The sequence below is a fragment of the Poecile atricapillus genome, chromosome 1, assembly GCF_030490865.1.
Source record: "Poecile atricapillus isolate bPoeAtr1 chromosome 1, bPoeAtr1.hap1, whole genome shotgun sequence".
NCBI classification, from domain to species: domain Eukaryota; kingdom Metazoa; phylum Chordata; class Aves; order Passeriformes; family Paridae; genus Poecile; species Poecile atricapillus.
Window position 1 is genome coordinate 2,598,226 of NC_081249.1, and position 14,125 is coordinate 2,612,350.

At 45.6% G+C, this 14,125-nt stretch overlaps 1 protein-coding gene across 2 annotated transcripts in view; it reads left to right on the top strand.

Annotated features, from left to right (window-relative positions):
* The window catches only part of SIM2 (SIM bHLH transcription factor 2), a 53,985-nt gene that overhangs the window by 34,882 nt on the left and 4,978 nt on the right, over positions 1–14,125 (top strand). For both annotated transcript variants that reach the window (XM_058859823.1, XM_058859816.1), the window contains exons 7-10: positions 3,104–3,210; positions 9,479–9,626; positions 10,640–10,808; positions 11,584–11,992. In XM_058859823.1, coding sequence (XP_058715806.1) covers positions 3,104–3,210; positions 9,479–9,626; positions 10,640–10,808; positions 11,584–11,992 — 833 coding nt within the window. The remainder of the gene's footprint in view (positions 1–3,103; positions 3,211–9,478; positions 9,627–10,639; positions 10,809–11,583; positions 11,993–14,125) is intronic.

A 14,125-nucleotide genomic window follows, 5' to 3' on the forward strand; every position in this document is an offset into this window, starting at 1 on the left:
GCCAGCAAAAAGGAATGAGAATGTACCAAAAAGCCCCAAAAAACCAACCCCAAAAGTGGAATACTGAGGTCAAACAGGCTGGGGACATGCAGAAAGCTTTTGAGAGAGCAGTAGGGAAAGAGTTCTGTCTTTTAGTGTAATGCTCTAACCTGAAACCAACACTAATAATGGTGTTGTTCAAATGGAAATGAATTCCATTGGCTGCTACACACAAAACCAGGACCTTCTTATACAAAATTTTGGGAAAATCAGCTGAGGAAGGAGAGCCCTGCCTTCACTTCAGCTGCTGGAGCTCAGATGGGCACAGAACCAGAACTGAAATTCATTTCTCTGGTTTTGGAGCAGGTACCTTGTAGGATACAATACTTTATCCAGTGCAGTCCAAGAGACTTTGAAGGGAAAATCCCAAACACACAAAGTATTGGCAAGATGATCATTCTTCAAAACTCCTTTCCTGTGTGTTCCACATTCCCCATTTTCCTGGCAGGCTGGATTTGCAGGGAATATATTCATGTGGTGAATGTGGGAGAAAACCTCTGTATCCAACAGAGCTGAGGTCCACCATGCAAGAAGAGGCTTTTCCCCGTGCTCAGCCCAGGAGACAGTGGCTCCATCAGCTGCTGGGACACAAAGAATTCGTTGTTTCTGGAGCCCTTCCTGATTTTTTGGCACGCGTCGCTTCGTGCTGCGGCTACAAAGGAGCATGAGGGGTTCAGCAACACGTCCTTGCATGTGGGGAAAAGGGAATGATGTGCCTGGGAGGAGCTGCCTGGAGACAGAAGTGTCTTCAAAAGCCACAGAGCAAGCAGAGGTGCTGACAGGAGCAGGGATAGACCCAGAGCTGTTGCAGAGCTGTGTTTACCAAGGAGCAGATGGGTGTCATCCTCACACGGGACAAGCAGGGGAATTCAGCTTTACCAAAGCCTTTTGCTCTCCCAGCTGAGCAAACCAAACTGTATTTGCTCAAAACAGGGGCACGTTAGGAGTCAGAAAAAATTGGTTTCAGGCTTGGCTCTGGTTTCCATGCAAGGGGATGGATCTTGAGATGTAACAGTCACAGCAGACAGCACGAAAGCCGTGGGAAGGAGCAGCTCAAAATCCCTTTCTAGACACCTGACACAACATAAACCACACAGAAGCTGGTTCACTGAGGTCACTGGGAGGAGAAGACAGTCACTGCCCTCCAAAGTGAGCTGCTCTCTCTGATTTTCATGGTGCATTCATTGCCAGGGGGTTTAAAAAGCCTTTGAAGAACTCAAGAGACCAGACCTGATCACTGGGGTGAGCTCTGCTTCCTTGTGTGTCCTGTCACCTGCACAGCACAACCTGGAGTGCCCAGGCCAGTTGAGGGATTGATTTGATGTCAAGGAAGTAAAACAGCTGAGTTTATTTCCAGAGTCAAGCTTTCCCAAAATTTGGGTGTCCTAGGAACAGTCAGTGATGGTTTTTTTGTCACCAGCTTCAAAGTGAGGCTGCACCTTTGGGAAAATGAGCCCCTGGCTCGGGTTTGTGGTGCTCTGGTTGGGTTTGGATGAGCTGTGTCTGTACTCACCAAAGGGGCAGGATGGAGCTGCCAGCCTGGTTTGAAGTGCACTGGAGTCAGAAGGAGAATTGAAACCTGAGCAGGATCTTCCAGCAGTGTTTTGTGATCCTGCTTGGCTTCAGTGAGGATCTGGGAGCAGCACACCCTGCAGAGGAGAAACACAAACCTCTATTCAAAGGCATTTTGATGTTGTTGTCCTTCAGAAGAATCCAAGCCCTCACCCCTCTCCAGCAGAACATCCTCAGACCCTGGGGTCCACTGGGCTGGTGAGAGTCAGGGTATGAGTACAGAAGATGCACAGTAGTCACAAAATTTTTAAAAAACCACGAATCAAAATGTACATTATCTGCAATCCCACAAGGACAGGCATTGCCTGGGACCCCCTGTTCATTTCTGTGGACACTGCTGAGCTCTCTCTGGTGCTGTGCATCCTCTCCAGTGGTAAAGCTCAGACCAGGAACATCTTTTTGGAGTCTGGGTCCTGACCATCCCCGCTCAGTTCATGGCATGAAGAGGCTTGGGACATTTACACTGGATTCCTTCGATCTAAACAGGAGGACAACCTCCAAGAGCACCCCTAGGACTCCAGCTTTAATAAATATTTCAGTCCACAGGCCTAGGCTAGAGCTAGGTAAAACTAATTAATTAAAATAAAATGTGCAGATGCATCTGCTGTTGCAGGAGTAGATAATCAGCAGGGACAATTTTATCTGTTAAGGGACTGTGTCACTTGTTCATGTGCACATTCCTTACTGTTCTGCCTTTTTTAGGCAAAGAAAGCCCAGGACATCACAAAGCCACCCCAACACCCCTGGGTAAACAAGCCACAGTTTGGCTGAGTGGCACATTGTACTTTAAGGACTATTTTTCCCTCAACTAAATTAAAAAAAGTCCATTTGAAACATGAGGTTTGACTCTTCAGGTCTGACCCAATGGAAGTCTGACCTCTGAATTTGATTCTTTAACATCTGCAGAGATGCTGCTGTTTTGAATTCGTTCCATTCTTCTACTTCTGGGATTTTTTAGGTTTTTTTTTGAAGTCTTGCCTCAGCTTTCCTTCCCTCACCCTGTGGTCTTCACACCTCCTTGTCTTTCCACATTCTCAGCTGGAATAAGCTCCTGCTTTTTTCTCCTGTTAGGCACCAGGCTGGATTTATTCACAGGCCATGATCACATGTGGCCCAACACACCTTCTACACTCCTACCTTTGCAAAAGCAAATGAAAATGTGTCAGCAGCCCACAAGAGAGGTTTTATTGTTTCATGAGCAGCTCCTCCAGTGGAACTTTGTGCAAAGGATCCTGCATGGCAGTGGCAAAAGCCCAAGGTGGAAATCAGTAAAAGAGCTCTTTTTCCTGCCTGGGTGTACAGGGGAAAGCTGCACCTTGCTCTGGCTGGGCTGAAAGGGTTTCTTTTCTTGTAAAGGTGAGGTTTCTGTTTCCAAAACTAACATTTCGTCCCGCAGCTTTCGGGCACTGTTTTGTTGGCACAATCGAATGTTGGGTTAATGAAACTGAATATTCCTAGAGATTTTGTTTATTGCAGATTTTTCCTTTCCCAGGGTTACAGAATTAACTGGATATGAACCCCAGGATCTGATAGAAAAAACCCTCTACCACCACGTCCACGGCTGTGACGTTTTCCACCTGCGATACGCTCACCACCTGTGTAAGTACCTGGGCTGGGGGCACAGGAGGGGCCTGGAGCTGCTGGAGAGAGCCCAGAGGAGGCTCCAGGATGAGCAGAGGGATGGAGCAGCTCTGCTGGCAGGAAAGGCTGGCACAGCTGCCATTGTTCAGCCTGGCCAGGAGAAGCTTTGGGCTGAGCTCAGGGTGGCCTTGCAGGGCCTGAAGGAGCCCCAGGAAAGCTGGAGAGAGACAATTGCCAAGGGCTGCAGGAATTGCCAGGAGCCAGGGAATGGCTGCCAGTGGCAGAGGGCAGGGCTGGATCTTGGGATCTTGGGCAGGAATTGTTCCCTGGCAGGGTGGGCAGGGGCTGGGATGGAATTGCCAGAGCAGCTGGGGCTGCCCCTGGATCCCTGGCAGTGCCCAAGGCCAGGCTGGACATTGGGAGCACCTGGGACACTGGGAGGTGTCCCTGCCCATGGCAGAGGTGACACTTGGATGATTTTTAAAGTCCCTTCCAACCCAAACCATTCAGGGATTCTATGAAATACATTGATTGCAGTGAGAAGTTTTGTAGACAACAATCACCATGCTGGAAAGCAGAAAAAATCCTTTCCAAATCTTGACTGGAGACAGATTTTCAGAAGTTCTTGGCTATCACTTAAGGAAACCATTCATTGTGTAAATAAGCTGGATATTCAATATGCTGGGCTCCTGAAAAGAAAAAAAAAACAACACCCAAACCAACTTATCTGGCCAGTTTTATCTTTGTACTTAGGGGATCCAGGCTATTTTAAATATTTGGAAATGATTCTGGATGGTGAACTCCTAAAGGAAAAGAAAACTAAAAGAGCAAGTAAAAAAGAGGGGAAAATCTGAACTTCACTAGCCTCTGTTGTTAAAACAAAAACTATGCAGCAGCTCTGCATTCCTCTGAAATATGTTAGTAATAATCATCCTGTGTTTGAAGGGAATGCAGTCCCAAAAACTCCTTGGAGGGACATTCATTAATAGCATGTGGATGAGGTTTGGAGAATGGATTGTCAGGAAAAAAAATGACACATTTAATAATTTCCCATCTTCCAACAGTCACTAATCATATCTTCAAACATCTGGGTCTGGGAAGGAGTTCATTCAGTAGCACATTAATTTGAAAAGCAAATTGAGGGAATGGCTGAACTCTGGATTTGGCTCTGTTTGCTGCAACCCATACGAGGCAAAGATGACATCCAAAAACCAGTGTCAGGGAATTTTTTTTCCAGATTGCTCCTGTAGGCTGGAAGCAGCCAGAGTCAAATCCTTCTTTTAGGTTTCCTTCTTCTCTTAGTGTGTGCTATTCACGAGGATCTGGAATATCAAGGAGGTTGTAGCTGTGTTTGGCAAGTCCGAGGTGAAATTCCAAGTGCTGAATTCCACCGGCGGTGGGGTGTGCTACACCTGGGAAAGCAAAAGCTGATCTTTGCAGCCACTTCAGATTTACCAAAACATTGCTGAATGTTGATTTACCAAAACATTATTGAATTGGCCCATTATCTCTGGGCCACTGAGAACTGGAAAAAAGAATGAGCAGGACACATGGAATACCCTGTCAGGGACACCCTCCCTGTAGCGGTGACATCTGCTTGTGGGTGTGACTGTTGACCTGCTCAAAATAAACTCAGACTGTTTGAAATACCTTCATCAACCAGCACAGAGATGATGCCACCACAGCCACAATCACCCCTGGAAAACAGTTTTCCACTTCAGAGCAGCAGGGTGGATAATTCTGTGGCTGCCAGTTTGATCCATGTACGACTGGAGTTTTAAATGAAGAGACAAATCATGTTCACCGAATTACCCACCACATCCTTCCACGAGGAAAAAATAAAAAACCCTCAGCCAAATGGGATACTAAGAGCAGTTCTGTAGATTAAAGATAAATTACTGTAAACTTTAAAAACAGAAGAAAAATGCGAGCCACGCATAGGAATTTATGAAAGCAGATAAATCCCAAGAAGCACAAAATAATGAGTAATGCTTGGGCAGCAGTGGGAACAGTGCAGGGTCATGGTTGGAATACCAAGTAATGGGAATTATTAAACCAGATGTAAAGTGCACAAAGTCCCTCTGGGGAGCACTGTGAGAGCTCTCCCAGTATCCATCAGCAAATGTCTGAGGAACACGAACAGTGAAAGGTTGGCAGGTTTGTTGTACCATTCTATAAAGCAATCTGATGATGAAGTGTCACCTGATGCAGAAATCCAAAGAGAAACATCTTACACCTAATAAGGGTATTAAGGGGGGGAAAAAAATATAAGCAGCCTTAAACTAGGATAACCATTTGCTTTTTTTAAGAGGAGAAAAAAAAATCCCAAACTGAAGAGCTGAAGCAGCTGAACTCAGAGTGAGGCAGCACAGAGAATAAAACAAAGGAAACTGTGAGGGGAACAAGTTAGGAGGGATAGAACAAGAACATCAAGCTGGGAGGGAAATGTAGATGTGAATATTTGCCTAAGGTGTGCTGGCAGCAAAGAGAATTTCCTGCCTGAAACATTTGATTGGTTTCCAGCTGCAGGAAAACACTTGTGGGGTTTGAAGCGGCGTTATTTATTTCTAGAGCCCCTTTCACCCACACAGTGTTTGCCCTGAAATGTGGCCACACAAATAAGGAGGCCCTGCATTCTAAAATACAGGACAGAGTTCCAGTAAAGACAAAATATCTTTGTGCCCTCAGAGAAATCCCTTTGTTTGCACCATTGTGAGGAGGGTTTTGGGCATCCCACGTGTTGCAACATCCCTGATCTTCCCACAGGAACTTGAATTCAGGTCTCTGTGCCCTAGCCCAGCCCAGCCCAGTCCCCACCAAACCCTTCTCCTGCTCCCTGGAACTATTTCTAGGGTTATTTTATAGAGAAGCACAATTCCACCATCTCTGGTGTTGGGTCTGCCTCTGCTTTGCCAGCACTTCTGGCAGAGCAGCATCAGATTTTAAGAAGTCCAAAAAAAAGGGGATCTGCTGGGCACTGTGCCTTGCCCAGGGGCCAGGCCCATGCCATGCCAGGGCAGATAAAACAGGATCTGCTGCCAGTGTGGAGCCAAGAAATCCATTTCTTGGAGTGGTATCCTTCAGTGCAGGCTGGGAACTCCCGGCCACACGCCCGGGAGCCTGGTGGAGCCTTTCAGAATAGTCCTGTCCCACAGCCCAGAGCCTTTTCCAGCTTCCCTGTGAAGCCAGGAGCGAGGCACAGCCCTGGAACACCCAGTGGCAGAGGGCACATCCAAGGGCTGAAGCCACGGAATCCTCCCCTTTGGACTGCAGCAGAGGCCACCAAGAAGTCTGAGCCTGCATGGATTGTCTGGGTGGTGGATTTGCCTCACTCCCATTCCTGAGGTTTCCTTTTCAGCATCAAACAGAGCACAGAGCCAGATGGAAGCTGACCTCGCTGGCTGTCTCAGTTACTGTCCCTTAGCCAAGGTCAGACATTCCCCAGATTGCTAAAAAAGCAGGAGACACGGAGTCCTCCCCCATCCCCGGAGAAATGCTGGTTAATCCATATAATTAGGAAGGGAAGCTGAACACTGTAGCTCTCAGTGGTTTTCACATCTTTTCAAACACTGTCTTAACTGCAGAGCTAAAATGGGGATTTAAAAAAAATCAGTGGGAGAGGAGGAAAGCCAAAACCAGTCCCAAAGCACACGGAAGAACTTTGTTATAGTTAGTGATCCATGACAGCATTAATTTCTCTTTCGGAATATTGAGTGTAGCAAAGCATTTTGAACTCAAGGAAAATGTGCTCATTAAACCAGCACAAAGACCCAGCTCTGAAAAGCCCAGACCACGTTCCAAAAATTACCTGTTACATGGCCTGTGCTAAAATGTAAAGAGCATTTCCTGGAACGGGACCATTTGGATTTTAGAATGAATAACCAAATCATAAAATCACAGAATGGTTTGGGCTGGAAGGGATCTGAAGATCATCTCATTCCAGCCCCCTGCCATGACAGGGACACCTTCCACTATCCCAGGGTATTCCAAGCCCCATCCAACCTGGCCTTGGACACTTCCAGGGGTGGGGCAGCACAGCTACAGAGCACCATCCACAATTATAGAACATTAAGAAATAATAAAACTGTGGCATAGAGACAATTATTAATATTTTTAGAACAGACTCTTTGAGTAGCCACTCCAGGATTTTCAGCTTGCAGTGATAAACTGCACTTGAAAAATACAAATGTCTTTATATTTTCTCGGTGTGTTTACATACTTACAGGCCCACTCCTCGTGATTTTTTTAACTGTATGTTCATCTGCACACCCTGATCCTGTAAGGAATTCCATGTGGAAATGTATGAGTGGAAGGAACAGCAGCAAGAATGAGGAAAAAGCTGATATCTAAGAGAGATCTGAAATCCCCAAATAAGGGTGGCTTGGTGACATGGAGGGTGGGTTTTTGAATGTCCTGCAGGATCATGGAATCATGGAATGTCCTGAACTGTAAGGGATCCACAGGATCATGGATCCAGCTCCTGCTCCTGCCCAGACCCCCCACCAAGCCCAGCCTGGGCATCCCTGGATGCTCCTGGAGCTCTGGCAGCCTCGGGGCCGTGCCCATTCCCTGGGGAGCCTGGGCAGTGCCAGCAGCCTCTGGGGAAAGAAGAGCCTTGCCCTAAAAGCCAACCTAAATCCCTGCTGGGCCAGCTGCAGCCGCTCCCTGCTGCTGTCCCTGTGGCAGGAGCAGAGATCAGAGCTGCAGAGAGTTTTAGGTGTTCATTCTGTTGCCTTCTAAACACACAGGCACCTCATCCTGAAATGGAAGAATTGGCACTTCCAGAAAGACCTGGCAATTTTGTAAGAGCCTGATTTTCTTTGAGAGATAAACTGGATTTGAAGGGAAGTTTCAATACTTTGGGATGTGCAGTGGATGGGAGAGGAAGCAGCCCAGAGAGGTGACCCAAATGCTCCAGACTTTGGGGAGACCTCAATGAGTCCTCAATGAGTGCCACAAGGAAATGGATGAAAAGGATGAAAAGGAGGGAGAGAGACTTTTTGTACAGGCAAAAAGTGACAGGACAAGGGAAATGGCTTTAAACTGACAGAGAGAAGGTTTAGATTCCTTTTCCTTAATCATATTTATATAAAGGAATTTCTGCCATTGCCCACTTTTTTTGAGCACAATTTGTGCAGCGAGCTCAGTCCGTGATTCCCTAATTTACAATAAATAACTGGATACGAGAGTGAGAAGATGGAGTTTCCCAGAGGAATGATGCAAGGCCACACAAAAGAAGAACCAGCTTCAAAGGCTGGGCATTATCTTCTAGTGAATCCTGAGATAAAGGCCTGGCACTGAGCCAGAAATATTTGTGGCTGGATTAAATATTTAGAGATGCTGCACAACTCCTGTTACAGCACAACCTCCTGCCAAAACATCCTTGTTCACAGAGGATCCAAAATAGCTCAGGGAGGATTACATGGCTGGTGAATTTATCCGATATCTGATTCCCCTCTCTGTCTCCTTGTCTTTGTTTGGGTGCCTCACAACCAAAGAGTTTTTTCATTTTACCTTTTTAAATCAACCTTCACAACAACAGAAGAAAAAAAAAACCATCACAGAATAAAATACATCATAAAATACATGATAATCTGTCAAGCTGTGAGAGAAGAGCTTCCATGTAATCTGGAAAAAATCTCAAAATCACAGAATCCTCAAGGTTTGAAGAAACTTTCAGGATCATGGAGTCCTCACCCCAAACCCTGTCCCCAAGAGCCACATCCAGACTCCTCTGGGACAATTCCAGGGACTCCAAACCTCCCTGGGCAGCTCATCCCAAGGCCTGACCGCTCTTCCAGGGAAATTTTCTTTCCAAATCTCCAACCTGAGCCTCACCTGGTGCCATTTGAGGCCATTTCTTCTCCTTCTTTCCAAAGAATTGCATTCAATTAAAAATTCTTTTGCTGCCTTGCACTTTTCTTTTGCAGTTAGAAATTTTAAAGCAGTGTTTGTGAAGAACGCGACCTTCCCAGAGAAGAAAGAAGACAAAACTTAGGTGTCTTCAAATTGTATAGAAATAATAATGTGGTGTTATGAATGTATAGAAAGGGGCAGGATAGATAATTCTGCAGGGGTTTATTTCAAGTTTATTGGGAGGAAGAGGAAGGAGGGTGTTAGGACATAGGTTGGACTCAATAACCTCAAAGGCCTTTTCCAACCTCATTAATTCTGTGATACCGTGAGAGATTTTTTGCTTGGCTTGCAAATAAACCTCTCCAGGAAGTGGTCATGAGTCCCAAAAAAACCATAAAATTTTAAAATTTTGTTTTCCTTGTGTTCACAGTGCTGGTGAAAGGCCAAGTGACCACCAAGTACTACCGGCTGCTGTCCAAGCAGGGAGGCTGGGTGTGGGTGCAGAGCTACGCCACCATCGTGCACAACAGCCGTTCGTCACGGCCTCACTGCATAGTGAGTGTCAATTATGTCCTTACGTAAGTCCAAATACTTTGTACCATTACCTTATTATGATAACCAATTAGTTATCACTAATTGAGTCATTAATGATTAAATCCGCCAAGTTTTCCTTGCCTGTGTCTTCCGGTGTCGTTCCGTGCTCGCGCCTTGCAGCTTTCCCTGTCGGTACGATCCCGTCTCTTTAGCTGAGAGATAACATTGTTATATTAATTATGTTAATATATATATAATTATATTAATTATAATCTCAGGGGGGACCTCATTCTCTGCAGAATTCCCTGCCAGTGAGGAGGGGTTGGGCTCTGCTGCCGTGTCCCAAGGGAAAGGAGGAGAGGAAATGGCCTTAATTTTGTCAGGATAGGTTCAGATTGGGGATTAGAAGGTTTTTTTTCCTTTGAAAGAGTGGTCAGGCCTTGGAATGAGCTGCCCAGGGAGGAGGTGGAGTCACTGTCTCTGGAATTATTCAGGAAGAGTCTGGATGTGGCCCTTAGGATAGGGTTTGGGGTGATGCTGGTGCTGCTGGCGATGGTGGGACTGGTTGAGCTTGAAGATCTCTTCCAGAGTTGAGTATTCCGTGATTCTCTGATCAAAACCAACCTTGCAGCTTGTGGGGTTTAGTTACAAGCACACACTGCTGACAGGGGAGGAACATTGCTCCTTTTCCTTTCCTCAGGACTGATTGTGAGAACCAGGGCAGAGACCAATTCCTGACAGAGCAGGAGACAGATTAATTGATCTCTGTCTTCCCATGATTCCAAACCACAGGGAGCCAGGGATGGCTCAGAGAAGATGATACAGCTCAGGCCCAGAGAGAGGGGACATTCCATCCAAAGGTGTTTATGTGATTCCCAGTGGAATATTTTGCATGGGAATGAGGTCACCCCATAAGATTCTCTTCCTCCTGACACCCCCAGACTCAGTGAAAATCTTGGAAGAGTGAAAATTCAAGCCTTGTGAACGCTAACATATTTTTACAGGAGTTAGTTTGGATTTTTCTGTGTTTTTAATTTACTGGCTCGTTCTTTTGCAGAGATATCGAGTACAAGGAACTTCAGTTGTCACTGGACCAGGTTACCATTTCCAAATCACAGTTTTCATGCAGAAACTCAGTACCTACCTCTCAGGAAACAAGGAAAATAGTAAAACCCAAAAGTAATAAAATGAAGGCAAAACTCAGAGCAACACCTTACCCACCACAGGTAAAATTTCCAGCAATATTTAATTACCAATTGTTCTCACAGAGTGCTTGGGACACTGTAGAGATAATTCAGGACTGAATTTACTATAAAACAGACTATAGGATTGTCTACCCCAGGAAATGATAAAAAAAGTTAGGAAATGATAAATAAAATTAGACCCTTTTTAAACTTGGGGTGGAAAGTACAGGTAGCACAAACCAGCTCTGGCAAATGATGTAAAACCTTTGGGGTGTGGAGTGCGTGAAGCACTTTAACCACGACGCCCTTTCTTGACAAAAAAAAAGAAGAAAATCCTGTAGCTGGAATTGTGCTGTGGCAATTTGTGCTGGTGTAGAATGTGTGTCATTTACTGTTGGTGTGTGGAGCTCTTCATGTCAGGAGGAATTTCTTCCTGGAAAGGGAGAGGGTGCTCAGGGCTGCCCAGGGAGCTTTGCAGTGCCCATCCCTGGAGGTGTCACCTGGACGTGGCACTCAGGGCTCTGGGCTGGGGACAAGGTGGGCATCGGGCACAGCTGGGACTCCATGGGCTGGGAGGGCTTTTCCAAACTTAATCCTGTGATTCTGTAAAACTGAACTGCCAAAATTATCAAATCAAAGTAGGTTTTTTGCTCCCAAGTGAAGGCAAAGTCGCGAAGAGAAGAACTTCAAACGCATCGCTCAGTCTGTCCCTTGAGCCAGCGAGGCTCTGGGTGCCTGTCTGACATGTTCTGTACTTCCCTAAAAAAGTTCCTCCTTTAACTCTCTTCCCCTGCTCCTTTCCCCCTCTTTCCCCCAGCAATACAGCTCGTTCCAAGCAGACAAACTGGAATGCAGCCAGGTGGGGAGCTGGCGCTCCAGCCCCGCCGCCAGCGCCGCCGCCCTGCAGGAACAGAACTTCCATTCAGAGAGCAGCGAACTCCTGTACGCCCCTCCCTACAGCCTGCCCTTCTCCTACCACTATGGACACTTCCCTGTGGATTCCCACGTCTTCAGTGGCAAGAAGCAAATGCTGCCTGCGAAATTCGGGCAGGCCCAAGGGGCACCCTGCGAGGTGGCGCGGTTCTTCCTGGGCGCGCTGCAGACCAACGGCGAGTGCCAGTGGCACTACACCAATTCCCTGGTTCCCAGCAGCCAGTCCCCCTCCAAAAGCCTTCCTGAGCAGCCTGTGAACATCATCAGGCACAACCTTGCCCAGAGTTATGAAGGTGGGTGTCGCTCTGAGCCAAGAGAAAAAGCTCGGCCGCGCTCCGGCTGGGAAGGATTTGGGTTTGCGGTTTGAGAGCCGGGTTTGATGCCCTGGAGCGGCTCCAGAACCTTTCTGCTCAGGCTCAGGCTCTAGAGCAGAGGCTAGACAAGGTGAAGAGTAGATATTGATTAAAGGCCTTCAAGAGATACACCTTGGGCAGTCAGAATCCTCCCAGAGGCTCCCCCCAAGGTGGAAAATGCTCAGGAGTTTCTCAGACAATTCTGAGTTTGGTCCATTTACATATCAGGGGTTAATGCTGCAATTACAGCTTCAGCTAATGAAGTCATTTACCCCCAGTTTGCTCCCCCACAATTCACTTTTGTTTGTACTTTGTGGGGCCTGAGGCTGTGGGGTGTCCTTGGATCTCAGGCCTAGAGGGATTGTTTTGTCTGACCAAAATGTGAAGACAGTGACTGACCCTTTATGAGGAGTTTGGAGTTGTGCACTAATGCAGGACAGGATTTGAAAAATACAAAAACTGAAATCCTTAGACATCAGTTTAAGCAACAGAGAAGATCAGAGGCAGTGAAGTGTAACAATCAGTATATTTATGGTATTCCCTTGTTCCTTCTTCCCATTTCCATCAGCACTGGATTGGGAATATTATCAAAGCTTCAGCTGAAAAAATGCACTGACCAGAATCACTTTTAGTGCAGCACAGTGACAGCTCCTCCTTCAGTGCTGGCACAGTTTACCCTCATGTTTTGCACTCTCAGAGTTATTTAAGTGGAATTTCTCAGGTAAGTCATGGCTGAAGTCAGACTGAAACTTCACCTCCACTGTAATTTTTGATAATTTTAACACAGAAATTAAAATAAATTAAAATAATTTTAAAATATCAATAAATAAAAGAGTAATAAAATAAATAAAATTAATATAAACACCATCTAGTCTCATAAAAAAAATTGAAGACTGTCCTTTCTCAGCACAAATTCACTCTGTCTTTCCCTTTGAGAGTAATAATTCTGCTTTACTTGATCATAATTTTGAATTTGAAAATGTCTCCCATCACCTGCATTATTTCACTGTGCAGATGATCAAGGATAGAAATTCTCTGAAGAAAGGCATTGACTTCTCTGAGGTGGAAACCTATGAGAAGTAACCTTGAAAAATTATAAAACAACCAAACATAAAGATGCTCAAAACACCCTCTGATCACAGAGTCACGGAATAATTAGGGTTGGAAGGGACTTGTGGGGATCATCTTGTCCATCTCTTTAATTTCCCCCGTGTTCAACCAGAACAGGGTTTATTGCAGTGGTTTTGGCAGAGATTTATCTCTCATTTCAAACACTGATCTCACAGCTGCCCCAGCTCCAAAATGAAACTGAGTCAAGTTGTGATGGGCAAGGAACAATATTAATCAGCTAAAACAACAAAAATATTTGGACAAGGCAGACTTTGGCGGGTCAGGCTATTTTGGGATGGTGTCAAGTATCTTTAACTCAATTAATAGCATTAATTACTCCCCTGACCCAGCTTCCCCTTCAAGTCAAACACGACTCTGAATTTAACTGCTTTCATGAACGAGCCTGAGAAGTTTGCTGAGATTTCAGGTTGCTGCTGATTTTAGCAAGAACAGCCTTGGTTGGCCTGGATTTCCCCCTTTTTCCTGATTTACTTTCAGTTACTGTGAGAATTATACAAAAACCTGTTGCAAAAATATGCAAAAAATATAAAACCCCACCACATCTGAGTTTATTCAGTCTTATTAAATACAGGAGTTCTTTTGTGATTTAAGGTGCATCTGAAAGTGTCAGAGACCTCCTCAGGACAGGAAACCTTTCATTAAACTCCTTTAAGCAGAGCTCCAGTTTATCCCTTCCCGCTCCAGAGCCAATCCTTGGATTCCATCCTCATCTCTCTGCATGCATTGTTTTCATTAATTAAAAATCACTAATGAGGACTGAGGTACGGCTCTGCAGTCAGATGCAAACCCTCCTTTCTTGGAATGCAGGGCAGCAGTAGTGGAAATTTAAAATAAAAAAATGTAGGCAGTCTCCAGGCAGCCTCTTGGGTACCAGAGTCAAGTATTTATTCACTTAATGGGTGTAGATATCCAAGATCTGAAGGGAATATTAAAATATAAATA